At 69.6% G+C, this 26641-nt stretch overlaps 3 protein-coding genes and 1 pseudogene across 3 annotated transcripts; 1 reads left to right on the top strand and 3 right to left on the bottom strand.

Moving 5' to 3' along the window:
* Nucleotides 1-88: 88 nt before the first annotated feature.
* Nucleotides 89-1890, bottom strand: CRB3 (crumbs cell polarity complex component 3). The gene is given in 4 exon segments (XM_066986469.1): nt 89-123; nt 126-291; nt 1331-1407; nt 1812-1890. Coding segments are annotated over 4 exon segments (342 nt in total). The 5' UTR covers nt 1876-1890.
* A 10282-nt stretch (nt 1891-12172) lies between these two features.
* On the bottom strand, nt 12173-12652 carry LOC136788279 (uncharacterized; the record flags this gene model as incomplete). Its single annotated transcript, XM_066986510.1, has 1 exon — nt 12173-12652. A coding segment is annotated over one exon (480 nt), but the record flags the coding sequence as incomplete, so codon positions are not given.
* Nucleotides 12653-12874: 222 nt separating this feature from the next.
* On the bottom strand, nt 12875-13558 carry LOC136788304 (uncharacterized; annotated as a pseudogene).
* Nucleotides 13559-23929: 10371 nt separating this feature from the next.
* SWSAP1 (SWIM-type zinc finger 7 associated protein 1) lies at nt 23930-26392 on the top strand. The gene is given in 5 exon segments (XM_066986586.1): nt 23930-24468; nt 24470-24529; nt 25269-25343; nt 25345-25395; nt 25397-26392. Coding segments are annotated over 5 exon segments (996 nt in total). The 5' UTR covers nt 23930-24303; the 3' UTR covers nt 26042-26392.
* Nucleotides 26393-26641: the final 249 nt, after the last annotated feature.

Below are 26641 nucleotides of genomic sequence, written 5' to 3'. Positions count from 1 at the left end.
GGACGAGCCTCGCACGAGGACAAGCCTCGCACGAGGATGAGCCTCGCACGAGGACGAGCCTCGCACGAGGACGAGCCCCCCCCGGCCGTCAGATGAGGCGCTCCTCGGGGGGCAGGCGCAGGGGGGCCCGGGGGGGCCGCGCGCCCCCGCCTGCTCCTCGCGGCTGGGCCGGTACGAGCCCTCGGTGCGGCGCTTCTCGCGCAGGCGCAGCGCCACGAAGACGAGCAGCGCCACGAGGCCGAAGGCCCCCAGCCCCCCCAGCACCACCGTCAGCACCACCTCGGTCACCGGCTGCAATGGGGGGGGGGGGGCGGAAAGGGGGGGGGGGTACCCCGAAATGGGGTCAGCTCGGAGATATCCCCCCCCCTCCCCCCCCCCGGATTAGGTTTTTTTTTTGGGGGGGGTCCCAGGAAGGGCACCGCGATGACCCCAAATGACCCAACGCCACAAAGACCCCCCCCCCCCAGAAAGCCCAAAGCCCCCCCCACCCCCCGGAAACCCCTTCCAACCCCCCCCCCCCCCAAGGAACCCCAAATTCCCCCTAGGAATCCCCCCCCCCAGGAACCCCCAAATGCCCCCAGAACCCCCCAAAGCACCCCCTGGGACCACCCCCCAGGAACACCAACCCCCCCCCCCCCAGAAACCCCAAAGCCCCCCCCAAGGACCCCAACCCCCCGAACCCCAAATTCCCCCCAGCAACCCCAAAACACCTCCAGGAACCCCAACCCCCTTGGGACCCCCCGGGACCCTCCCCCAGAAACCCCAAATTCCCCCCAGAACCCCCCCCCGAAACATTTCATGGCCCCCCCCCCCCAACCCCCCCCCAGAGACCTCAGGGTCCCCCAAACCTCCTCGGGACCCCCCAGGCCATTTGGGACCCCCCGAGTTGTCAGGGCCCCCCCCCCCCAGGCACCTCCTAAAGCTCCTGGGGACCCCCAAAAGCCCCCCCCAAATCCCCCCCAGACCCCTGAAGGAGCCCCCAACCCCCCCGGGACACTCTGGGGACCCCCTAAATCCCTTGGGATCCCCCCAAAAATCTGAGCCCCCCCCCCCTCCAAGAACCCCCAAAAGTCCTAAGCCCCCCCCCAGCTCCCAAGGACCCCCCAAAGCCCCCAGGGTCCCCCCAAAGACCCTGGGGACCCCCCAAAAGCCCCCCCCCGTAAAGCCCCCCCCCCAGACCCTTTCAAGGAGCCCCCAAACCCCCCCCGGGATGCTCTTTGGGGACCCCCCAAAACTCCCAGAGCCCCCCTAAAACCACCCCCAGATCCCCGCCGCCCCCCCCCCCCCCAAAAAAATTGGGGCCCCCCCGGCCCCCCCCCCCCCAGCTCACCGAGAGGCCGCCGCCCCCGTCGGGCGTCGTGCCGTTCCCAGTGCTGTTACTGGGGACACTGGTGACACTGGGAGAGGCTGGGAGGGGGACGGGGGGTCACGCTTTTGGGGTGGGGGGGGTGGTGCGGCTGTCCCTGGCCCCCCCCGTGCCCCCCCCCGCACCTGCTGACACCCAGCCCTGAGTCACGGCCCCGCCCCGCGCCGGCACCCGGTCCCCAAACCGGCCCCGAGGGAGGGGACGCTGGGGCCCCCCCCCGTGACCCCCCCGTGACCCCCCCCGTGACCCCCCTCCATAAAGCCCCCCATAACCCCCCCCATAGGGACCCCCTCCCATAAGGACCCCCCATAGGGCACCCACCTTTTGCCCCCCCCCCCCAATGGGGACACCCCTCACACCGCCCCCCCCCCTTTGGAGGACTTGGGGGTCCCGGTGCCCCCCCCCCCAAAATGTGCCCCCCCCCCGCCTCTCCCCCCATACGTACTCTGGGCCAGGGCCAGGCAGGGCAGGGCCAGGGCCAGGGCGAGGCGGGGGGGGGCACCCGCCATGGCGGGGGGGGGGCCTGGGGGGCCCTGGCTCCTGCTGCTGCTGCGGGGACAGGGTCAGGGGCACCCCGAGACCCCCCCGGGACCCCCCCCCCCCAGGCCGCCCAGGACCCCCAAACACCCCCAAACACCCCCCAAAATCCCCAAACACCCCCCCAAAACCCCCGACCCCCCCCCCCAAATAGCCCTAACCCCCCCAGCCCCCCCCCCCAACGACCCCCCCAACCCATGCCAAGGACCCCCAGGCCCCCCCCCGCCCCCAAACCCCCCCCGGGCCCCCCCCATGTCCCACCTGGCCCCCCCCAACCCCCCCAGGGCCCCCCCCAACCCCCAGGGCCCCCCCCCAACCCCTCAGCCCCCCCCGGGCTCCCCCTCCCCCAGCCCCCCAGGCCCCCCTTGCCCCCCCTTCCCCAACTCCCCCCAACCCCTCCCCCCCAAACTCCCCCCCTCCCCCAATATTTTTGGGGGGGGTCCCCCAGGACCAGGCCGAGCCCCCCCCCCCCCGGAACTAACCCCTCCCCTCCCCCACCCCACCCCCGCCCCCCCCCAGGGCCCCGCTCCTGGGGTCGCCGGGGTCAGCGACCGCGCGTGACCCCGCGGCTGGCCCCGCCCCTTTCCCCCCCCCCGGGGGGGGGGTGGGGGAGGGGGTCCCGGCCCCCCCCTCACCGCTCGGCTCCGTTCGGCTCCGCTCGGCTCCGGCCGCTCCCGTCCGGCCCGGCCCCGCCCCCCCCCGGGGCCGCCCACGTGACCCCGGCCCCGCCCTCGGCCGCCCGCACCTGGCGGCGCGGCCCCGCCCACACCTGGCGGGGGCCGAGGGGGCGGGGCGAGGGGCGGGGCCGCACCTGCCGAGGCCACGCCCCCTCCTCCGCCGGCACCTGCCGCGGCCCCGCCCCCTCGCGCATGCGCGTTGATTGGGGGGCGGCGCGGGCGGGGCTGCGGCGCTCGTGCAACGCTCGTGCAACGCTCGTGCAACGCTCGTGCAACGCTTGCACAATGCTCGTGCAAACTCCTCGTGCATCCCCTCCCCGTGCACAACCCCCCGTGCAAATCCCCGTGCGAATGAATCCCCGTGCAACTTTCCTCGCGCTACCCCCCCCCCCCCGGGGCAAACCCTCGTGCAAACCCTCGTGCAAAATCCCCGCGCAACCTTCCTTGCGCGACCCCCCGTGCACCCTCTCGTGCGAATCCCCGTGCAAACCCCCCCGTGCAAATCCCGGCACAAATCCTCGTGCGGATCCCCGCGCACCTCCGTGCAAATCCTCGTGTAAGTCCCCGTGCAAATCCCTGGGCAACCTTCTTTGCACTACCCCCGCACACCCCCGTGCAAATCCTCGTGCAAATCCCCGTGCAAATCCTACGCAGCCTTCATTGCACACCCCCGTCGTGCGCCCTCCCCGTGTGCACCCCGTGCGCCTTCCCTGCCAATCCCCAGGCAAACCCTCGTGCAAATCCCCGTGCAAATCCCCGTGCACCCTACCTTGCACTACCCCCGTGCACCCCCCTCGTGCAAATCCCCGTGCAAAGCCCCGTGCACCCTACCTTGCACTACCCCACCGTGCACCCCCCTCGTGCAAATCCCCGTGCACCCCCTCGTGCAAAGCCCCGTGCACCCTTCCTTGCACTACCCCCATGCCCCACCCCGTGCACCCCCCCGTGCAAATCCCCGTGCAAATCCCCGTGCACCCTACCTTGCACTACCCCCGTGCAAATCCCCGTGCAAATCCCCGTGCAAATCCCCGTGCAAATCCCGTGCACCCTACCTTGCACTACCCCACCGTGCACCCCCCGTGCACCCCCCGTGCAAATCCCCGTGCAAATCCCCGTGCACCCTACCTTGCACTACCCCGTGCACCCCCTCGTGCAAATCCCCGTGCACCCCCTCGTGCAAAGCCCCGTGCACCCTTCCTTGCACTACCCCCATGCCCCACCCCCGTGCACCCCCCGTGCAAATCCCCGTGCAAATCCCCGTGCACCCTACCTTGCACTACCCCCGTGCAAATCCCCGTGCAAATCCCCGTGCAAATCCCCGTGCAAATCCCCGTGCACCCTACCTTGCACTACCCCACCGTGCACCCCCCGTGCACCCCCCCCCGTGCAAATCCCCGTGCAAATCCCCGTGCACCCTACCTTGCACTACCCCTGTGCACCCCCCCCGTGCAAATCCCCGTGCAAATCCCCGTGCACCCTTCCCTGCACTACCCCCGTGCCCCCCCCGCCCCCCCCGCCCCCCCCCCCGTGCAAACCCCTCCCCCCCCAGTGTCGCAGCGGTGGGGGCGGGGCTGTCAAACCCTGCCCAATCCGCGCCCGCCGCCCCCCCCCCCCCCCCCCCACCCCCCCCCCACCCCCCGGTATCGCGATGCCTCTGTCGCGACAGCGCCGCCGCCCCCCCGCGCCCCCCCCAGCGATGGCGGCGGCTTGAAGGCGGCAGGTGAGCGGCGGGGGGGGGGGGGATGGGGGGGGGCGGCAAAAAGGGGGGGGGGGGCGGGGAGGAGGGGGGCGAGACCCCTCTCCCGGGGCTCACCCCCCTCCCACCCCCCCCCCAGCCCCAGCCCCCCCCCAGCACCGGGCCCCCCCCGGCCCCCCCCCCCAGCCATGGCCGGGCCCCGGCGGAGGTGAAGCGCAGCGCGGGGATCGTGCCCTGCTTCCTCTGCGTCGAGGTGCGGCCCCCCCGGGACCCCCCCGGGACCCCCCCTCTGTGCACCCCCCGACCCCCCCCCGGACCCCTCCTTCAAACCTCCCCCCCCCCCTTAAAACCCCCCCCGCTTTGGACCCCCGCTCCCAGGACCCCCCCCGACCCAGCCCAGCCCGAAAATTGGGGGGGGGGAATGGGACCCCCCCACAACCCCCCCCCCCCTCTGTGCAACCCCCCCGACCCCCCCCCCCCGGACCCCTCCTTCAAACCTCCCCCCCCGCCCCCCCCCTTAAAACCCCCCCCGCTTTGGACCCCCGCTCCCAGGACCCCCCCCCCCAGACCCAGCCCAGCCCGGGGGAAAATGGGGGCACCCAAAAATTTGGGTATGGGAAGGACCCCGGACCCCCGCCTCCCAGGACCCCCCCCAGGAATGGGACCCCCCACAACCCCCCCTCTGTGCAACCCCCCCGACCCCCCCCCGGACCCCTCCTTCAAACCTCCCCCCCCCCCCTTAAAACCCCCCCGCTTTGGACCCCCACTCCCAGGACCCCCCCCCCCGCCAGACCCAGCCCAGCCCGGGGGAAAATGGGGGGGGCACCCCAAAATTTGGGGGGGGGGAATGGGACCCCCTCTGCAACCCCCCGCAAACCCCCAACCCCCCCTTTGGACCCCCCCCCCCCCCCAGACCCAGCCCAGCCTGGGGGGGGCACCCAAAAATTCCCCCCGCAACACCCCTGACCCCCCCGGACCCCTCCTTCAACCCCGCCCCCCCCTTAAAACCCCCCCCCCAGCTTTGGACCCCCGCTCCCAGGACCCCCCCCCCCAGACCCAGCCCAACCCGGGGAAAATGGGGGGGGGCACCCCAAAATTTGGGGGGGGGGAATGGGACCCCTCTGCAACCCCCCCGCAACCCCCCCCCGACCCCCCGGACCCTTACTTCAACCCCCCCCTCAAAACCCCCCCCACTTTGGACCCCCCCCCCCAGACCCAGCCCAACCCCGGGGGAAAATGGGGGGGCACCCCAAAATTTGGGGGGGGGGGATGGGAACCCCCGCAACACCCCTGACCCCCCCCGGACCCCTCCTTCAACCCCCCCTTAAACCCCCCTGCTTTGGACCCCCCCCACTCCCAGGACCCCCCCCACACCCAGCCCAACCCAGGGGAAAATGGGGGGGGCACCCCAAAATTTGGGGGGGGTGGGGAATGGGCCCCCCCCCCGTAAAGGTTGGGGGGAGAAAAGGGGGGGGGGGAGTTGGGGCCCCATGTGGTGCGGGGGGGGGCAATAACTGGGACCCCCGGCACTGGGAGGGGGGCACGGGGGTGCTGGGGGGGCACAGTGGGACTGGGGGAGCACGGTGGGATTTGGGGGGCACATTAATATTTGGGGGGCACGGCTGGGTTTTGGGGGGAAACAGTGGGGTTTGGGGGGGCGCAGTAGGAATCCAGGGAGACTGTGTGGATGGGGGGGGCGTTGGGATTTGGGGGGCACAGTAAAGTGGGGGGCACAATAAAATGGGGGGGCACAATGAAATTGGAGGGGCACAAAATTTGGGGGGGGCACAATAAAATTGGGGGGCACAATAAAGTGGGGGGACAATAACATTGGGGGGGCACAATAAAGTGGGGGGCGCAATAAAATTGGGGGGCACAATAAAGTGTGGGGGGCACAAAATTTGGGGGGGGCACAATAAAATTTGGGGGGCATAAAATTTGGGGGCACAATAAAGTGGGGGTGCACAAAATTTGGGGGGCACAATAAAATTTGGGGGGCAAAATAAAATTTGGGGGGCACAATAAAGTGGGGGGCACAAAATTTGGGGGGCACAATAAAAGTTTGGGTGGGCACAATAAAATGGGCACAATAAAATGGGTGGGCACAATAAAGTGGGGGGCATAAAATTAGGGGGCACAATAAAGTGGGGTGCAGTAAAATTTGGGGGGCATAATAAAATTTGGGGGGCACAATAAAATGGGGGGGCACGATAAAATTTGGGGGGTGCAACAAAATTGGGTGGGTACAATAAAGTGTGGGGGGCAGAATAAAACTGGGGGGTCACAATAAAATTGGGGGGCACAATAAAGCGTGTGGGGGTCACAATAAAATTTGGGGGGGCGCAATAAAATTGGGGGTGCACAATAAAATGTGGGGCACAATAAAATGTGTGGGGCACAATAAAATTGGGGGGGCACTATAAAGTGGGGGGATAATAAAATGGGGGGCACAATAAAATTGGGGGGCACAATAAAGTGGGGGGCACAAAATTTGGGGGGGCACAATAAAATTGGGGGGCACAATAAAGTGTGTGGGGCACAATAAAATTAGGGGGGCACAACAAAGTGGGGGGTGCAGTAAAATTTGGGGGCATAATAAAATTGGGGGGGGGGCACAATAAAATGGGGGGCACGATAAAATTTGGGGGCGCATTGGGATTTGGGGGCGCATTGGGGATTTGGGGGCGGGGGATTTTGGGGGGATTTGGGGGGCGGGGGGGGCAGCTCGGGGGGGGTCCCCTCGGACATAAGGGGGGTCCGAGCCGTGCGCCCCCCCCCCCAGCTGGGCATTTTGGGGGGCACGGCGGCGCTGGCCTACCAGCTGGAGTTCACCGACGCCTTCCCGGTGCACGAGGGGGGGTTTTCTGCCGGGACCCCGCCTACGGGCGCCCCTACCCCGGCCCCCCCCGGCGCCAGCCGGGCCCCCCCCCGCCCTCGTCTACGCCCTGGTCACCGCCGTGCCCACCCTCACCGTGAGTTGGGGGGGGGGGGGGGGGGGGGGGGGGGGGGGGGGGGTCCCGAGGGAGTGGGGAGGGGGCTTGGGGGGGGAGGGCTGGGGATTTGGGGGGGCCCAGGGAATTTGGGGGGGGGGCAGGGTGATTTGGGGGGGGGGGCCCAAGGGAGTGGGGAGGGGGCTTGGGGGGGACCCCGGGGGTCTGGGGGGCCCCAAGTGGTTTGGGGGGTCCCGGGTGTCTGGGGGGTCGCAAGGGAGTGGGGAGGGAGCCTGGGGGGTCCCGGGGGGATTTGGGGGGCCCAAGGGAGGGGGAAGGGATTTGGGGGGGGTCCAAGGGAGTGGGGAGGGGGCTTGGGGGGTCCTTGAGGATTTGGGGGGGGTCCTGGGGAATATGGGGGGGCCCAGAGGTGATTTGGGGGGCCCAAGGGAGTGGGGAGGGGGCTTGGGGGGAGGGCTGGGGATTTGGGGGGGGTCCCAGGGAATTTGGGGGGGGCAGGGTGATTTGGGGGGGCCAAGGGAGTGGGGAGGGGGCTTGGGGGGGGTCCCAAAGGATTTGGGGGGGCCCAGGGTGATTTGGGGGGAGCCCAAGGGAGTGGGGAGGGGCTTGGGGGGGGACCCGGGGGGTCTGGGGGGCCCCAAGTGGTTTGGGGGGGGGCCGTGGGTCTGGGGGGTCCCGAGGGAGTGGGGAGGGGGCTTGGGGGGGGAGGGCTGGGGATTTGGGGGGGGGTCCCAGGGAATTTGGGGGGGGCAGGGTGATTTGGGGGGGTCCTAAGGGAGAGGGGAGGGACACTGGGGGGGACCCGGGGGATTTGGGGGGCCCAAGGGAGGGGGAGGGGCTTGGGGGGGTCCTTGGGGATTTGGGGGTCCTGGGGAATATGGGGGGGCCCAGAGGGATTTGGGGGGTCCCAAGGGAGTGGGGAGGGGGCTTGGGGGGGAGGGCTGGGGATTTGGGGGGTCCTGGGGATTTGGGGGGGCCCAGGGTGATTTGGGGGGGTCCCAAGGGAGTGGGGAGGGGGCTTGGGGTGGGAAACGGGGGGTCTGGGGGGGGGGCCAAGTGGTTTGGGGGGGGGGGGCCCCAAGTGGTTTGGGGGGGGGGGGCCGGGGGTCTGGGGGGGTCGCAAGGGAGTGGGGAGGGAGCCTGGGGGGGGTCCCGGGGGATTTGGGGGCCCAAGGGAGGGGGGAAGGGATTTGGGGGGGGTCCCAAGGGAGTGGGGAGGGGGCTTGGGGGGGGAAGGCTGGGGATTTGGGGGGGTCCCAGGGGATTTGGGGGGGGGGCAGGGTGATTTGGGGGGCCCAAGGGAGTGGGGAGGGGGCTTGGGGGGTCCCAAAGGATTTGGGGGGTCCCTGGGGATTTGGGGGGGCCAGGGTGATTTGGGGGGTCCCAAAGGGGGTGGGGAGGGGGCTTGGGGGGGTCCTTGGGGATTTGGAGGGGGTCCTGGGGAATATGGGGGGGGCCCAGGGTGATTTGGGGGGCCCAAGGGAGTGGGGAGGGGGCTTGGGGGCGTCCCATGGGGTTTGGGGGGTCCCCAAGGGAGTGGGGAGGGGGCTTGGGGGGGGGACCCGGGGGGTCTGGGGGGGGCCCCAAGTGGTTTGGGGGGGGGCCGGGGGTCTGGGGGGTCCCAAGGGAGTGGGGAGGGAGCCTGAGGGGGGACCCGGGGGATTTGGGGGGCCCAAGGGAGGGGGAAGGGATTTGGGGGGGGTCCCAAGGGAGTGGGGAGGGGGCTTGGGGGGGGAGGGCTGGGGATTTGGGGGGTCCCAGGGAATTTGGGGGGGCAGGGTGATTTGGGGGGGGGCCAAAGGGGTGGGGAGGGGGCCTGGGGGGGGGACCCTGGGGATATGGGGGGGCCCAAGGGAGGGGGAAGGGATTTGGGGGGGGGTCCCTAGGGAGTGGGGAGGGGGCTTGGGGGGGAGGGGCTGGGGATTTGGGGGGGGGGTCCCAGGGAATTTGGGGGGGGCAGGGTGATTTGGGGGGGCCCAAGGGAGTGGGGAGGGAGCCTGAGGGGGGACCCGGGGGGTCTGGGGGGGCCCCAAGTGGTTTGGGGGGGGGGCCGGGGGTCTGGGGGGTCCCGAGGGAGTGGGGAGGGGGCTTGGGGGGGGAGGGCTGGGGATTTGGGGGGTCCCAGGGAATTTGGGGGGGGGCAGGGTGATTTGGGGGGGGCAAAGGGGTGGGGAGGGGGCCTTGGGGGGGGACCCTGGGGATATGGGGGGCCCAAGGGAGCGGGGAAGGGATTTGGGGGGGTCCCAGGGGATTTGGGGGGGTCCCTTGGGGATTTGGGGGGGACCCAGGGCATTTGGGGGGGGGGGTCCTAAGGGAGTGGGGAGGGGCTTGGGGGGTCCCGGTGGGTTTGGGGGGCCCCAAGGGAGTGGGGAGGGGGCTTGGGGGGTTCCAGGGGATTTTGGGGGGCCCAAAGGGGTGGGGAGGGGGCTTGGGGGGTCCTTGGGGATTTGGGGGGGGTCCTGGGGAATTTGGGTGGGCCCAGGGGGATTTGGGGGGGGGGCCAAAGTAGTGGGGGGGGGACCCGGGGGATTTGGGGGGGCCCCAAGTGGTTTGGGGGGTCCTGGGGGTCTGGGGGGTCCCAAGGGAGTGGGGAGGGGGCTTGGGGGGGTCCCGGGGGTCTGGGGGCCCCAAGGGAGTGGGGAGGGGGCTGGGGGGGTCCCAGGGGATTGAGGGGGGTCCGGGGGGGGGGGCTGAGGACCCCCCAACTCCCAGGGGTGGAGTTGGGGGTCCCTGAGGGGTCCCAGAGGTTTGGGGGGCTGGGGGGGGGGTCCCAGGGGGATTTGAGGGGCCCCGGGGGGGGATTTGGCGGGGGGTCCCAAAATTTTTGGGGGGGGTCTCTGGGGGTCCCACGGGTGACGTCCGTGCGCAGATCGTGGTGGGGGAGCTGGCGGGGCGGCTGGGGGCGCGGGGGGGCCGCGACCCCACCATCCTGTGGGGCGAGTGCTGCTACCTGGGGGGCCCCCCTGCGGCGCCTGCTGCGCTTCCTGGGTGAGGGGGGCCGGGGGGCGGGGGGGCGGGGGGGGGGGCGGGGGGGGGGGGGGGGCGGGGGGGGAAATGGGGGGGGGGGGGGGGGGGGGAAATGGGGGGGGAATGGGGGGGGGGGAATGGGGGGTGGGGGGAGAAATGGGGGGGAATGGGGGGAGATGGGGGGGGGAATGGGGGGGCTGGGGGGATAAATGGGGGAATGGGGGGAATGGAGGGGCTGGGGGGGGGAAATGGGGGGGGAAATGGGGGGAGAAATGGAGGGGCTGGGGGGGAAATGGGGGGGCTGGGGGGGAATGGGGGGCAAATGGGGGGGACTGGGGGGAAATATGGGGGTTGGGGGTGGAATGGGGGCAAATGTGGGGGCTGGGGGGGTAAATGGGGGGGGGAATGGGGGGCTGGGGGGGGGGGGAAATGGGGGGGAAATGGGGGGAGAAATGGGGGGTGGGGGGGAGAAATGGGGGGAGAAATGGGGGGGCTGGGGGGGGGAAGTAGGGGAGCTGGGGGGGGAAATGGGGGGAAATGGGGCGGCTGGGGGGAAATGGGGGGGGGGGGAAATGGGGGAATGGGGGTGGCTGGGGGGGGAAATGGAGGGGCTGGGGGGTAAAAAGGGGGAAATGGGGAGAATGGGGGGCTGGGGGGGGGGGGGATTGGGGGGGCTGGGGAGGGAATGGGGGGCTGGGGGCGGAAAGAGGGGGTGGGGGGGAGAAATGGGGGGAAATGGGGGGAAATGGGGGGGGGGGGGGAGAAATGGGGGGGCTGGGGGGGAAATAGGGGGAAATGGGGGGAATGGGGGCTGGGGGGGGATTGGGGGGGCTGGGGGGGAATGGGGGGCTGGGGGGGGAATGGGGGGAAATGGGGGGAGAAATGGGGGGCTGGGGGGAAATGGGGGGCTGGGGGGGGGGAATGGGGGGTGGGGGGAGAAATGGTGGGGGGAATGGGGGGAAATGGGGGGAATGGGGGGGGAAATGGGGGGAATGGGGGGGCGGGGGGAAATGGGCTGGGGGGAAATGGGGGGCTAGGGGCAAATGGGGGGCTGGGGGTGGAATGGGGGTGAAATGGGGGGCTGGGGGGGGGAAATGGGGGGGAAATGGGTGGTAAAGGGGGAAATGGGGGGAATGGGGGGCTGGGGGCAGGAATGGGGGGCTGGGGGGGCAAATGGGGGGCGGGGGGAATGGGGGGGAAATAGGGGGGCTGGGGGGGAATGGGGGGACATGGGGGGAATGGGGGGTGGGGTGCAAATAGGGGGGCTGGGGGGGCAAATGGGGGGGCTGGGGGGGAAAGAGGGGGGTGGGGGAAATGGGGGAAAATGGGGGGGGAAATGGGGGGGTATGGGGGGCTGGGGGGAAATGGGGGGGCTGCTGGGGAAATAGGGAAGCCGGGGGGGAAATGGGGGGGCTGGGGGGTAAGGGAGTGGGCCTGGGGGGGGCATAAGGGGTCGGGGGGGGCAAAGGGGGGGGTGGGGGGGCGGTGGGGGGGCAGTGGGGTTTTTTGGGGTGGGCCAGTGGGTTTTTTTTTTGGGGGGGGGGGGAGAAAAAGGGGGTTTGGTGGCACTGAGAGTTTTTGGGGGTTGCAGGCGGGTTGGGGGGGGGGGGGGCAGTCGGGTTTGGAGGGGGGGGGCTCTGACACCCCCCGTGCCCCCCCGTGCCCCCCCCCCCCCAGGGGTGTTCTCCTTCGGGCTCTTGGCCACGGGGATCTTCGCCAACGCGGGGCAGGTGGTGACGGGGGCGCCGGCCCCCCACTTTCTGGCCGTCTGTCGCCCCAACTACACGGCCCTGGGCTGCGCCCCCGGCCGCAGCCGCCCCCCCGCTTCGTGCCCCCCGGGGGGGCTCCGTGCGCCGGGGACCCCCCTTGGTGGCGGCGGCCCGCCGGGCCTTCCCCTGCAAGGAGGCCGCGCTGGGGGCCTACGGGGGCCTACGCGGCGGTAAGGGGGGGGGCATGGGGGGGGGGTTTGGGGGCGGGGGGGGCTGGGGGGTTGGGGGGGTTGGGGGGAATGGGGGGGGTCGGGGGAAATGGGGGGGCTGGGGGGGGGGGGTTGGGGGGATTGGGGGGAATGGGGGGGGGGGGGTTGGGGATTTGGGGGGCTTGGGGGAAATGGGGGGCATGGGGGGGGGGGTTTGGGGTCGGGGGGCTGGGGGGTCGGGGGGTTGGGGGGTTGGGGGATTGGGGGGGCGGGGGGGGGGGGTTGGGGGGGGTTGGGGGGGTTTGGGGTCGGGGGGCTGGGGGGGTCGGGGGGTTGGGGGAATGGGGGGGGCCGGGGGGTTGGGGATTTTGGGGGGGTCGGGGGAAATGGGGGGGAATGGGGGGGATTGGGGGGTTTTGGGGTCGGGGGGTTGGGGGAATTGGGGGCCGGGGGGGTTGGGGATTTGGGGGGTTGGGGGAATGGGGGGCTTTGGGGGATTGGGGGGTTGGGGTCGGGGGGGGGCCGGGGGGGTTTGGGGTCGGGGGGGGCTGGGGGGTCAGGGGGGTCGGGGGGAATGGGGGGTTGGGGGCGGGGGGCAGGAAGGGTTGGGGATTTGGGGGGGGGTTGGGGGAAATGGGGGGGATGGGGGCATTGGGGGGGTTTTGGGGGCTGGGGGGCTGGGGGGGGGGGGGGGGGGGGGAATGGGGGGCCGGGGGGGGTTGGGGATTTTGGGGGGGGGGGGGAATGGGGGAGGATTTGGGGGATTGGGGGGTTTTGGGGGCGGGGGGCTGGGGGGGGGGGTTGGGGGAGCGGGGGGTTGGGGGGGGGGGGGTTGGGGGGGGAGGGGGGGGTTTGGGGGGAATGGGGGGGGGGGTTTGGGGGGGGGGGGGGGGGGGGGGTTGGGGGAAGGGGGGTTTGGGGGATTGGGGGGGAGGTTGGGGTCGGGGGGGCCGGGGGGGGGGGAATTTGGGGGCCGGGGATTGGGGGGGGGGATTGGGGGGATTTGGGTTTGGGGGGGGGCTGGGGGGGGTTAGGGGGGGTTGGGGGGTGGGGGGGTTGGGGGGGGGGGGATCAGGGGGAAATGGGGGGTGAGGGGGATTGGGGGGGTTGGGGGATCGGGGGGATTTGGGGTTGGGGGGCTCGGGGGGTCAGAGGGGTTGGGGAAATGGGGGCCGGGGGGGTTGGGGGAAATGGGGGGTGAGGGGGATTGGGGGGGTTGGGGGAAGGGGGGGGGGGATTTGGGGGGGATTGGGGGGATTGGGGGGGGGGTTTGGGGTCGGGGGGCTGGGGGGGTTGGGGGGCTTGGGGATTTGGGGGGATCAGGGGGAAATGGGGGTGAGGGGGATTGGGGGGTTGGGGGATCGGGGGGGATTTGGGGTTGGGGGGCTCTGGGGGGTCAGAGGGGTTGGGGTAATGGGGGGTTGGGGGGTGGGAGGATGGGGGGGCTGGGGAAATATGGGGGAAATGGGGGGAAATGGGGGGAAAGGGGAAAATGGGGGGAAAGCAGGGGGAAATGGGTCAAAACGTGGGGGAAGTGGGGGGGAATGGGGGGAAATGGGGGGAAACCCGGGGAAAATGGGGAGAAATGGGGGGGGAAATGGGAGGAAACCCGGGGAAAATGGGGTGAAACCCAGGGAAAATGGGGAAAATGGGGGGAAATGGGGGAAAACCTGGGGAAAATGGGGGGAAACCCAGGGAAAATGGGGGGAAATGAGGGGAAACGTGGGGAAATGGGGTGAAACATGGAGGAAATGGGGGGGGAAATGGGGGTAAACCTGGGGAAAATGGGGTGAAACCTGGGGAAAATTGGGGGAAATGGGAGGAAATGGGGGGGAAGTGGGGGAAACCTGGGGAAAATGGGGAAAAAGGGGGGAAATGGGGGGAAACGTGGGGAAATGGGGGGGGAAATGGGGGGAAACTGGGGAAAATGGGGTGAAACCTGGGGAAAATGGGGGAAACCAGGGAAAATGGGGAAAAAGGGGGGAAATGGGGGGGGAAATGGGGGGAAACCCAGGGAAAATGGGGTGAAACCTGGGGAAAATGGGGGGAAACCCAGGGAAAATGGGAAAATGGGGGGAAATGGGGGGGGAAATGGGGGGAAACCCGGGGAAAATGGGGGAAAATGGGGGGAAACCCAGGGAAAATGGGGGGAAATGGGGGGAAATGGGGTGAAACCCGGGGAAAATGGGGAAAATGGGGGGAAATGAGGGGAAACGTGGGGAAATGGGGGGAAACATGGAGGAAATGGGGGGGGAAATGGGGGTAAACCTGGGGAAAATGGGGGGAAACCTGGGGAAAATTGGGGGAAATGGGAGGAAATGGGGGGAAATGGGGGGAAACCTGGGGAAAATGGGGAAAAAGGGGGGAAATGGGGGGAAACGTGGGGAAAAAGGGGGGAAATGGGGGGAAAACCTGGGGAAATGGGGGGGGAAATGGGGGGAAACCTGGGGAAAATGGGGTGAAACCCAGGGAAAATGGGGAAAAAGGGGGGAAATGGGGGGAAACCTGGGGGAAAATGGGTACCCCGGGGGGGGGGGGGACAACGACAGGCTGTTTGGGTAGGGGGGGGGCCAACCTTTGGGTTTTTTTTTCGGGGGGGGGGGGGTCTTTTTGGGGGCTCCCAGGCCGGGACCTGTGCCCTGTGGGGGGGGGGGAAGCCGTGCCAGGGCTATGACCCCCCCCCCTTCTCCTTTTTGTTGCCCCCCCCTCCCCAAAGCTGTACGTGACCTTGGCGTGGCGGGGGGGGGGCTCTCGGCTGGCCAAGCCGGCGGCGGTGCTGGGGCTGGCGGCCCCCCCGTTCCTGCTGGGGGCCGTGCGCGTGGCCGAGCACCGCAATCACTGGGCCGACGTCCTGGCCGGCTTCGTCACCGGCACCGCCATCGCCGCCTTCCTGGTGAGGGGGGGGGGGGGGGCCCCAAAATAACCCCCCCCCCAAAAAAAAAAATTGGGTCACCATCCCCCACCAAAAAAAAAAAAATTTGGGTCACCATCCCCCCCCAAAAAAATTGGGGTGACCCCCCCCCAAAAATGGGTTGACTCCCCCCCAAAAAAATGGGGTGACCCCCCCAAAAAAATGGGGTGACCCCCCAAAAATGGGGTGACCCCCCAAAAAATTGGGATGACCCCCCCAAAAAATGGGGTGACCCCCCCAAAAAATGGGGTGACCCCCCCAAAAAATGGGGTGACCCCCCCAAAAGTATTGGGGTGACCCCCCCCAAAAATGGGGTGATCCCCCCCAAAAATGGGGTGACCCCCCCAAAAAATTGGGGTGACCCCCCCCAAAAAATGGGGTGACCCCCCCACCCCGTGGTGTGCCCCGAAGTGACCGCGGGACCCCAAGGATGGGGGGGGGGGGGGCCTAAAGGAGAGGCCTGGGATCCCGCTTGGGACCCCCCCCCCCCAAAGATTTGGGGGACCCCCCTAAATGTTCCTGGGACCCCCCCCAAATTGTTCCTGGGACCCCCAAAGATTTGTGGGACCCCCCCCCAAATATCCTAGGGACCCCCCCCCAAATCTTCCTGGGGTCCCCCCCCCAATCTTCCCGGGATCCTCCCTAAATCTTTCTGTACCCCCCCCCCCCAATTTTCCTGGGACACCCCCCCCCAATATATCCCTGGGACCCCCCCAAACCCACGTGAACCCCCCCCCCCAAAACCTCTGGGATCCCCAACTCCCCTTCGGGTCCCCCCCCGAAATATTCCTGGGACCCCCCCCCCCTCAAATCTCAGGACCCCCAGACCCCCCCCAAGCATCCCTTGCCCCCCCCCCGACCCCAAGACCCCCCCCCCCCCAAATAACCGTGCCCCCCCCCCCCCCCCAGGTGACCTGCGTGGTGGGCAACTTCCAGTGCAAGGGGGGGCCGCCGGGGGGGGGCACGGGGGGGGGAGCCCCCCCCAGAGCCCCCCCCGAGCTGCCCCGTCCCCAGCCCCCCCTCGAGGAGCTCAGCGTCACCCAGGTGAGGGGGGAGCAAAATATTTGGGGGGGGGGGGGACACAAAATTGGGGGGGGGGGGCAAAAATATGGGGGGGGCACATGGGGACCCTATGGGGGGGCACCCCAGGCTGGGGGGTGCTGGGGGGGGGTCTTGAGACCCTGGGGGGGCACCCAGACCCTATGGGGGTGTTGGGGGGGGGGGTCTTGAGTCCTATAGGGGGGGCATGGGGGGGTCCTGAGTCTTATGGGGGGGGGTCCTGAGCCTATTGGGGGCACCCAGACCCTATGGGGCTGCTGGGGGGGGGGGGTCCTAAGTCCTATAGAGGGGGTATTTGGGGGGGGGTCCTGAGTCCTATAGGGGATATGGGGGGGTCCTGAGTCCCATGGGGGGGTTAATGGGGGGGTCCTGAGTCTTGGGGGGGGTTCAAGGGGGGGTCCTGAGCACTATAGGGGGGGTACATGCGGGATCCTAAGCCCCATGGGGGGGTCCTGAGTCCTATAGGGGATATGGGGGGGTCCTGAGCCCATGGGGGGGGTCCTGAGTCCTATAGGGGATATGGGGGGGTCCTGAGTCCCATGGGGGGGGTCCTGAGTCCTATAGGGGATATGGGGGGTCCTGAGTCCTATGGGGGGGGGGTTAATGGGGGGGTCCTGAGCCCCATGGGGGGTCCTGAGTCCTATAGGGGATATGGGGGGGTCCTGAGTCCTATGGGGGGGGGGTTCATGGGGGGGGGGTCCTGAGTCTTGGGGGGGGGGTCATGGGGGGGTCCTGAGTCCTATAGGGGGTCCTGAGCCTATGGGGTGCTGGGGGGGGGTCCTGAGTCCTATAGGATATATAGGGGGGGGGTCCTGAGTCTTATGGGGGGGGGTTCATGGGGGGGTCCTGAGCCCCATGGGGGGGTCCTGAGTCTTGGGGGGGTTCATGGGGGGGTCCTGAGCCCCATGGGGGGTCCTGAGTCCTATAGGGGATATGGGGAGGTCCTGAGTCCTATGGGGGGGGGGGTTCATGGGGGGGGCCCTGAGTCTTGGGGGGGGTTCATGGGGGGGTCCTGAGTCCTATAGGGGATATGGGGGGGTCCTGAGTCCTATGGGGGGGGGTTCACGGGGGGGTCCTGAGCCCCCCGGGGGGCTCTGGGGCCATGGGGACCTCCCGTGCCCCCCCCCCCGTGTCCCCCCCCAGGCACGCCGAGCCGAGTTCCCGGCCGTCACCTGAGCGCCCCCACGGGGGGGGGGGGGGGCCGCAGCCATCGCCCCCCCCACGAGCGTCACGAGCACGGGGGGGGAGTGGGGGGGGGGGGCGGTTCCACGCGTGTCACGCGCGTGTGCAAAAGTGGGGGGGGGGGGGGCGGGGGGCGGGTGGGGGGGGGCACACGCGGGGCTGCGGGACGGGAATAAAGTGGCTGCGTGCGAGCTGCCTGTGTCGTGGGGGGGCTATAGGGGAGGGGGGGCTATGGGGGGGGATATAGGGGATGGGGGGGCTATAGGGGGGGGCTATAGGGGATGGGGGGGCTATAGGGGATGGGGGGCTATGGGGATGTGGGGGGGCTATGGGGGGCGATATAGGGGATGGGGGGGCTATGGGGGGGGCTATAGGGGATGGGGGGGCTATAGGGGATGGGGGGGCTATGGGGGGCGATATAGGGGATGGGGGGCTATGGGGGATGGGGGGGCTATGGGGGGGCTATAGGGATGGGGGGGCTATGGGGGGGGATATAGGGGATGGGGGGAGCTATGGGGGGGGGCTATAGGGGATGGGGGGGCTATAGGGGATGGGGGGGCTATGGGGGGGCTATAGGGGATGGGGGGGGGCTATGGGGGGGCTATAGGGGATGGGGGGGCTATAGGGGATGGGGGGGCTATGGGGGGGCTATAGGGGATGGGGGGAGCTATGGGGGGCTATAGGGGATGGGGGGGCTATAGGGGATGGGGGGAGCTAGGGAGGGCAGATATAGGGGATGGGGGGGCTATAGGGGGTGGGGTTATCTATGGAGTGGAGGGGACCCTATAGGGGCTGGGGGGGTCCTATAGGACTCGGGGGGGGGGGGGCTGTAGAGGATGGGGTTATCTATGGAATGGGGGGGGCCCTATAGGGGCTGGGGGGGCTATAGGGGATGGGGGGAGCCTATAGGGGCTGGGGTTGTCTATGGAATTGGGGGGGGACCCTATAAGGGCTGGGGGGGGCTATAGAGGCTGGGGTTATCTATAGAATGGGGGGCGGTTATAGGGGCTGGGGGGCCTATAGGACTGGGGGGGCTATAGGGGCTGGGGTTATCTATAGAATACAGGGTGTGTGTTGGTGTGGGTGTATGTATGGGGGGTGCCTATAGGTGCTGGGCCTATAAGGACTGAGCCTAAAGGGGCTGAGGGTTCTATAGGGGGGGGCTAAAGGGGGGCGCTCTAGGGGCTGGATCTATAGGGGCTGGGCCTATAGGGGCTAGGGGTGCTACAGGGGCTGGGCCTATAAGGGCTGAGCCTATTGGGGCTGGGGGTTCTATAGAGGCCGGGCCTATAGGGAATGGGGTGCTATGGGGGGGGTGCTGTAGGGGCTGGGCCTATAGGGTCTGGTTCTATAGGGGCTGCGTGTGTCTGCAGGTTGCCTATAGAGGCTGGGGGTTCTATAGGGGCTGGGTCTATAGAGTTTAGGGGCGCTATGGGGGGGTGCTATAGGGTCTGGGCCTATAGAGGCCGGGTCTATAGGGGCTGGGGGTTCTATAGGAGGGGTGGTATAGGGTCTGGGCCTATAGGTCTATAGGGTTTGGGGGTTCTATAGGGGCCGGGTCTATAAAGTCTGGGGGCGCTATAGGGGGTTCTATAGGACCTGACCCTATAGGGGCCAGGTCTATAGGGTCTGGGGCACTATAGGGGGGGTGTTGTAGGGTCTGGGCCTATAGGGGCCGGGCCTGTAGGGGCTGGGGGTTCTATAGGGTCCAGGCCTATAGGGTCTGGGGGCGCTATAGCGGGGTGCTATAGGGTCTGGGCCTATAGGGGCCGGGTCTATAGGGTCTGGGGGCGCTATAGGGGGTTCTATAGGACCTGACCCTATAGGGGCCGGGCCTGTAGGGTCTGGGGGTGCTATAGGGGGGGTGTTATAGGGGCTGGGCCTATAGGGGCCGGGCCTGTAGGGGCTGGGGGTTCTATAGGGTCCAGGCCTATAGGGTCTGGGGGCGCTATAGCGGGGTGCTATAGGGTCTGGGCCTATAGGGGCCGGGTCTATAGGGTCTGGGGGCGCTATAGGGGGTTCTATAGGACCTGACCCTATAGGGGCCGGGCCTGTAGGGTCTGGGGGCGCTATAGGGGGGTGCTATAGGGTCTGGGCCTATAGGGGCCGGGTCTATAGGGTCTGGGGGCGCTATAGGGGGTTCTATAGGACCTGACCCTATAGGGGCCGGGCCTGTAGGGTCTGGGGGCGCTATAGGGGGGGTGCTATAGGGGCTGGGCCTATAGGGGTCGGGCCTGTAGGGGCTGGGGGTTTTATAGGGTCCAGGCCTATAGGGTCTGGGGCGCTATAGGGGGGGTGTTATAGGGGCTGGGCCTATAGGGGCTGGGCCTGTAGGAGCTGGGGGCGCTATAGGGGGGTGCTATAGGGTCTGGGCCTATAGGGGCCGGGTCTATAGGGTCTGGGGGGCGCTATAGGGGGTTCTATAGGACCTGACCCTATAGGGGCCGGGCCTGTAGGGTCTGGGGGCGCTATAGGGGGGTGCTATAGGGGCTGGGCCTATAGGGGCCGGGCCTGTAGGGGCTGGGGGTTCTATAGGGTCCAGGCCTATAGGGTCTGGGGGTGCTATAGGGGGGGTGTTATAGGGTCTCGGCCTATAGGGGCCGGGTCTATAGGGTCTGGGGGCGCTATAGGGGGTTCTATAGGACCTGACCCTATAGGGGCCGGGCCTGTAGGGTCTGGGGGTGCTATAGGGGGGGTGTTATAGGGGCTGGGCCTATAGGGGCCGGGCCTGTAGGGGCTGGGGGTTCTATAGGGTCCAGGCCTATAGGGTCTGGGGGCGCTATAGCGGGGTGCTATAGGGTCTGGGCCTATAGGGGCCGGGTCTATAGGGTCTGGGGGCGCTATAGGGGGTTCTATAGGACCTGACCCTATAGGGGCCGGGCCTGTAGGGTCTGGGGGCGCTATAGGGGGGGTGTTACAGGGGCTGGGCCTATAGGGGCCGGGTCTGTAGGGGCTGGGGGTTCTATAGGGTCCAGGCCTATAGGGTCTGGGGGCGCTATAGCGGGGTGCTATAGGGTCTGGGCCTATAGGGGCTGGGTCTATAGGGTCTGGGGGCGCTATAGGGGGTTCTATAGGACCTGACCCTATAGGGGCCGGGCCTGTAGGGTCTGGGGGCGCTATAGGGGGGGTGTTATAGGGGCTGGGCCTATAGGGGCCGGGCATGTAGGGGCTGGGGGTTCTATAGGGTCCAGGCCTATAGGGTCTGGGGGCGCTATAGGGGGGGTGTTATAGGGGCTGGGCCTATAGGGGCTGGGCCTGTAGGAGCTGGGGGCGCTATAGGGGGGTGCTATAGGGTCTGGGCCTATAGGGGCCGGGTCTATAGGGTCTGGGGGCGCTATAGGGGGTTCTATAGGACCTGACCCTATAGGGGCCGGGCCTGTAGGGTCTGGGGGCGCTATAGGGGGGGTGCTATAGGGGCTGGGCCTATAGGGGTCGGGCCTGTAGGGGCTGGGGGTTCTATAGGGTCCAGGCCTATAGGGTCTGGGGGTGCTATAGGGGGGGTGTTATAGGGGCTGGGCCTATAGGGGCCGGGCCTGTAGGGGCTGGGGGTTCTATAGGGTCCAGGCCTATAGGGTCTGGGGGTGCTATAGGGGGGGTGTTATAGGGTCTCGGCCTATAGGGGCCGGGTCTATAGGGTCTGGGGGCGCTATAGGGGGGTGTTATAGGGTCTGGGCCTATAGGGGCCGGGTCTATAGGGTCTGGGGGCGCTATAGGGGGGTGTTATAGGGTCTGGGCCTATAGGGGCCGGGTCTATAGGGTCTGGGGCTCCTATAGGGGGTTCTATAGGACCTGACCCTATAGGGGCCGGGCGTGTAGGGTCTGGGGGCGCTATAGGGGGGGGTGCTATAGGGGCTGGGCCTATAGGGGCCGGGGGCGCCCTCCGCCCACGTGCCCGCGGGGCTCCTATAGGCGCTGCCGCCTTCGCGTGGGCGTGCCCGGGTGGGCGTGTCCGCCCCCGTGGGCGTGTCCCGTGGGCGTGTCCCGTGGGCGTGTCCCCCCCCCCGAGGCCCCGCCCCCACCCCCCCCCGAGGCCCCGCCCCCCCCCCCCGCCCCCCCCGGACTGCAGCGGGGCGGTGGCTCCGGCACCGGCGGCGGCGGCGGCCGAGGTGAGCCCGGGGCCGGGACCCCCCCCCCCCCCTTAACCCCCCCCCCAACCTTTAAACCCCCCCCCTCCCCGCCCCCCCCGCCCCCCTGGACCCTATAGACGGGGACCTATAGATGGGGGGGGGGGGGGGGGGCGGGAGGGGCGCGGCCCATGGGAGGAGCCCTGCGGGGTGGGGGGGTGGGGGGGGGTCCTATGGGGCTGGGGGGGGCCCGGCCCTATCGCAGCCCCTATAGCGCCCCTATAGAGCCCCTATAGCGCCCTATGGGGGGGGGGGGGGCTGGGAGCTGTCCGTGGTGCTGCCAGGGGCGGGGCCCCCCCGGCTCCCTCGCCCCCGGCCCGGGGGTTCCCCCACGATCGGGTTCCGGCCCCCTCCTGGTGTGTGCCCCCCCCCCCCCCACCCCCGGACCCCAACCCAAATGACCCCCCCCCTCACCGGAGCCCCGCGCCCTTCGGCGACGGGTATTCTCGGGCGGATAATACGGACGCGCTGTTATTGCTTGAGAATACGCGTAGCCGAGGGGACGCCTCGCCCCGGCCTCCTGCGCGGCCCCGGCATCCTCGTGCAAGCCCCTGCAGCCCCGTGCAACCCCCTGCATCCTCGTGCAACCTCGTGCAACCCCCCCGCATCCTCGTGCATCACCCCTGCATCCTCGTCTGTGCACCCTCCTGCATCCCTGTGCATCCCCCTGCGTCCCCCGCGCATCCTCATGCAACACCCTGCATCCTCGTGCAACACCCTGCATCCTCGTGCAACCTCCTGCATCCTCGTGCAACCCCGTGCAAACCCCCGCATCCTCGTGCATCACCCCTACATCCTCGTCTGTACATCCTCCTGCACCCCTGTGCAACCTCATGCGACCCCCTGCATCCCCGTGCAACCACGTGCAAACCCCTGCATCCTTGTGCATCACCCCTGCATCCTCGTCTATACATCCCCCTGCATCCCTGTGCATCCCCATGCAACACCCTGCATCCCCCGGCAACCCCCTGCATCCTCGTGCAACGCCGTGCAACCCCGTGCAAACCCTGGCATCCTCGTGCATCACCCCTACATCCTCGTCTGTACATCCTCCTGCATCCCTGTGCATCCCCTGTGCATCCTCATGCATCCTCGTGCAACCCTGTGCATCCCCGTGCATCCTCATGCATCCTTGTGCAACCTCGTGCATCGCCCCTGCATCCCCCTGCATCCTCCTCTATACATCCTCCTGCATCCCCGTGCAACCCCGTGCATCCCCGGGCAACCTTGTGCAACTTTGTGCATCACCCCTGCATCCCCTATACATCCTCCTGCATCCCTGTGCATCCCCCTACATCCCCGTGCAACCCCGTGCAACCTCATGCAACTTCGTGCATCACCCCTGCATCCTTGTCTATACATCCTCCTGCATCCTCGTGCATCCCCATGCAAACTTGTGCAACCCTGTGCAAACTCGTGCATCACCCCTGCATCCTCCTCTATACATTCTCCTGCGTCCCTGTGCATCCTTGTGCATCCTCGTGCAACCCCCTGCATCCTCGTGCATCACCCCTGCATCATCATCTGTACATCCTCCTGCACCCCTGTGCATCCCCCTACATCCTCGTGCAACCCCGTGCAACCTTGTGCATCCTTGTGCAACCCCCTGCATCCCCCTGCACCCTCGTCTATACATCCTCCTGCATCCCTGTGCATCCCCGTGCATCCTCGTGCAACCTCGAGCATCCTCGTGCAACCTCGTGCATCCCCCTGCACCCTTGTGCATCACCCCCTGCATCCCCCTGCATCCTCCTCTATACATCCTCCTGCATCCCCGTGCATCCTCGTGCATCACAGTGCAACCCCGTGCATCCCCGTGCGACCTCGTGCATCCCCCTGCATCCTCGCGTATCCATCCTCGCGCATCCTCGTGCAACTCTGTGCATCCTCGTGTGTTCTCGTGCATCCCCGTGCATCCTCGCGTGTCCATCCTCGCGCATCCTCGTGCAACTCTGTGCATCCTCGTGTGTTCTCGTGCATCCCCGTGCATCCTCGCGTGTCCATCCTCTAGCATCCCTGTGCACCCCGTGCATCCCCGTGCATCCTCGTGCATCCCCCTGCATCCCCGTGCATCCTCGTGCACCCACGTGCATCCATTCCCGTGCATGCTCGTGCACCCCCCCAGCAGCCCCCTGGGGCGCAGAAGCCCCCCCCCCCGCACCCCGCACCCCGCTGCGCGTGCACGCGGGTGGGACCCCGCGGGCGTGCACGGGAAGGGGCCCCAGCGGGCGCGGGGGCCGCGCACAACCGTGCACGCGAGGCGGGGGGGGGGGGGATCCGCGCGTGCACGAGGCGCGTGCACGAGGCGCGTGCACGGCTCGGCGGGCGTGCACGGGCGGGCGATGCCGCGTGCACGAGCGGTCAGGGCGGGCGCGTGCCCAAGGGGCGGGCGCGCGCACGGGGCGGGCGCGCGGGAAACTGCGCGCGCGCGCGCGCGCGGGCTCAGCGCGCGCTCCCTTCCCCCGGCGCCCCGCCCCGCCCCGCCCCGCCCCGTCGCCAGGCAACCGCCCGCCGTCGCCGGGCAACGCGTTGCTAGGCAGCGCGGGGTGATTGACAGCCCACCCCCCGCCCCCTTGGCCACGCCCTCGCGGAGAGGGTACCGCCTCCCCATTGGCTCCGCCGCGCGGTGTGGTGAGGCTCGTCAGGGGGCGGGGCCGGCGCTGGATTGGCGGTGTGAGCGGCCAATAAGAAAGCGGGAGAGGCCGCGGCCTACCCCGATTGGCTGAGAAGCGCGCGCGGCGGGCGGGAGAAGCGCTGAGGGGAGCTCCCTTCCGATTGGCTGAGGAGCGCGCGGTGGGCGGGAGCGTCTCTGAGGGGAGCTCTTCCCCGATTGGCTGAGGCGTGGCGGGGCCGAGGGCCGCTCCCCTGGGATTGGCCGCCCGCCGGGAGCCGCGCGGCGATTGGCCGGTCCGGGGATGGCGGCGGCGCTGGAGCGGGCGCTGGGCCCTGCGGCGGAGGTGCCGCCGGTGCCGCTGCCGGTGCCGGTGCTGGTGCTGGGCCCGGCGGGCTCGGGCCGCACGGCGCTGCTGCTGCGGGCGGCGCTGGCGGGCGGCGGCGACGGGCCCCGGGCGCTCTTCCTGGGCCCCCAGCGCGCTCCCGAGGCTCCCGGGCGGCGGCGGCACCGACCCGCGGGCGCTGCAGGTGAGCGGGGCCGCGGGGGGAGGGGGGCGGGGCCTGCTGGAGGGGGGCGGGGCCTGCTGGAGGGGGCGGGGCCTGCTGGAGGGGCGGGGCCTGCTGGGGGCAGCGCGGCGGCGGGGGGGCGTGGTTTGTTGGGGGCGTGGCTTGATGGGCACGTGCGGGGGCGTGGTTTCTCCTGAAGGGGCGGGGCTTTGCATGCGGGGAGCGGCGTTCTGGGCGTGGGCGGGGCTTGCGCCGAGGGGGCGGGGCTTCGCGGCTGCACCTGGGGGGCGGGGCCTGCGGGGGGGGCGTGGCTCTGGAGGCTGGGGCGCTGCGGCGGGGAGGGGCGGGGCTCCGGGAGAGGGGGCGGGGCTCCCGGGCGAGGGGGCGGGGGCTTGGCGGCGGGTGGGCGGGGCTCCGCGCTGGGGGCGGGGCTCTGGGTGAGCTGCAGGGGTAGGGGCACCCTGCGTGGGGGGCGGGGCCTGGCACGTCGGGGGGCGGGGCTTAGCGCATTGGGGGCGTGGCTTAGCGCATTGGGGGCGTGGCTTGGCGGTTGGAGGGCGTGGTCTAGCACATCGGGGGCGTGGCCTACGGCCTCGGGGGCGCGTGTTAGTGCATGGGGGCGTGGCTTAGCGCATGGAGGGCGTGGCCTAGCTCATAGGGGGCGTGGCTTCGCACGTCGGGAGGCGTGGCCTCGGGGGGGCGGGGCGGGGCTTCTCGCCTCGGGGGGGGGGGGGGGCGCGTCCTGACCCTGCTCCCCCAGCGCCTGGAGCTCCGCTACCCCCCGACCCTGGGGGCCCTGGGCCGGGAGCTGGGGGCGGCGGCGGCCCGCCCGCGCCCCCCCCGGGCTGCTGCTGCTGGACGGGCTGGAGCACTACGTGGGGGGGGCGCGGGGGGGGGGCCGCCCGCCTGGCCGCCCTGCTGCTCGAGGCCGCCCGCGCCCCCCGGCCGCCCGGGCAGCTGCTGGCGACGCTGCGCCTGCCCCCCCCGGCCCCCCACGTCCTGCCCGCCCTGCGCCGCTACTTCCCCGCCGAGTGCCGCCTGCGCCCCCGGCCCGGGGTCCCTGCCCGCGTCAGCGCCCGTCTCATCCGGCCCGGGGGGGGCCCGCGGAGCTGGCAGCTCCGCTTCGACCCCCGCGGGGGGCTCAGTGTCACCCCCGCTGAGGGGGGCGGTGGGGACGAGGACGGCAGCGGGGACGAGGACGGCAGCGGGGACGACGGCGGTGGCAAGAGGGACGAGGATGACGATGGCAGCGGGGATGAGGACAGCGGTGGGAAGAGGAACAAGGATGGCGATGGCACCAGGGACGAGGATGGTGGTGGCAACAGGGACAAGGACGACAGTGGCAGCGGGTACAAGGACGGCGATGGCACCAGGGACAAGGATGTCGGTGGCAAGAGGGACAAGGACAGCGGTGGCACCGGGGACAAGGACGGCGGTGGCACCGGGGATGAGGCCTGGGGGGCTGAGCCCGGTGGCCGCCACGCGGGTCCCCAGGCCGTGGGGGTGCCACGGAGCCCCCACCTCTGGTGGTGACCCCCAGCCCCGCGGAGCGTCCCCGACCACGGAGCTGACGCCGCAGGGGACCCCCGGGTGCCGCGGAGCCATCGGGATGACCCGCAGCCCCCCGCCCGGGGCGCGCAGACCCCGCGGGGACACGGCCGCCGCGCACCCCATGCCCCAAGGAGGACCCGGAGGCGTCCCCAAATCGGGGGGGGGACACAACACTCGCCCCCCCCCCCCCCCCTTCCCAAGTGCGTCACCGCCTGCAAGCGTGGGGACGCGGGCGTCACGGTGCCCCCCCCGCGGGCCCGGCCGCCACCTGGGGGCTCCTGATAAGGCCTTATCAGCTCCCCCCCCTCCCACCCCGGTTCTGGGAGGGGCCCCGCACCCTGCGGCTCCCCCCCCGTCCCCCCCCCCGCCCCAACAACGCGCGGGCTGAGCCGGCAGCTTCTTATTATAAAAACAGCACAAAAAAAACAGGAATTAAAAACAAAAAAACACAAAAAATCCACAACCAAAGCACAGAAAAGTCAGAACGGGTCGCGGGGGGAGGGGGGGCAGCCCCCCGGTGTGTGTCCCCCCCCCCGTGTCCCCTCCTCGTGGCACTGGGGGGGGCTGTCCCCGGGGCACGGC

Source organism: Anser cygnoides, chromosome 34, assembly GCF_040182565.1.
Source record: "Anser cygnoides isolate HZ-2024a breed goose chromosome 34, Taihu_goose_T2T_genome, whole genome shotgun sequence".
NCBI classification, from domain to species: Eukaryota; Metazoa; Chordata; class Aves; order Anseriformes; family Anatidae; genus Anser; species Anser cygnoides.
The sequence above is the reverse complement of the archived record's forward strand: the minus strand, read 5'-3'. Positions and strand labels throughout refer to the sequence as shown.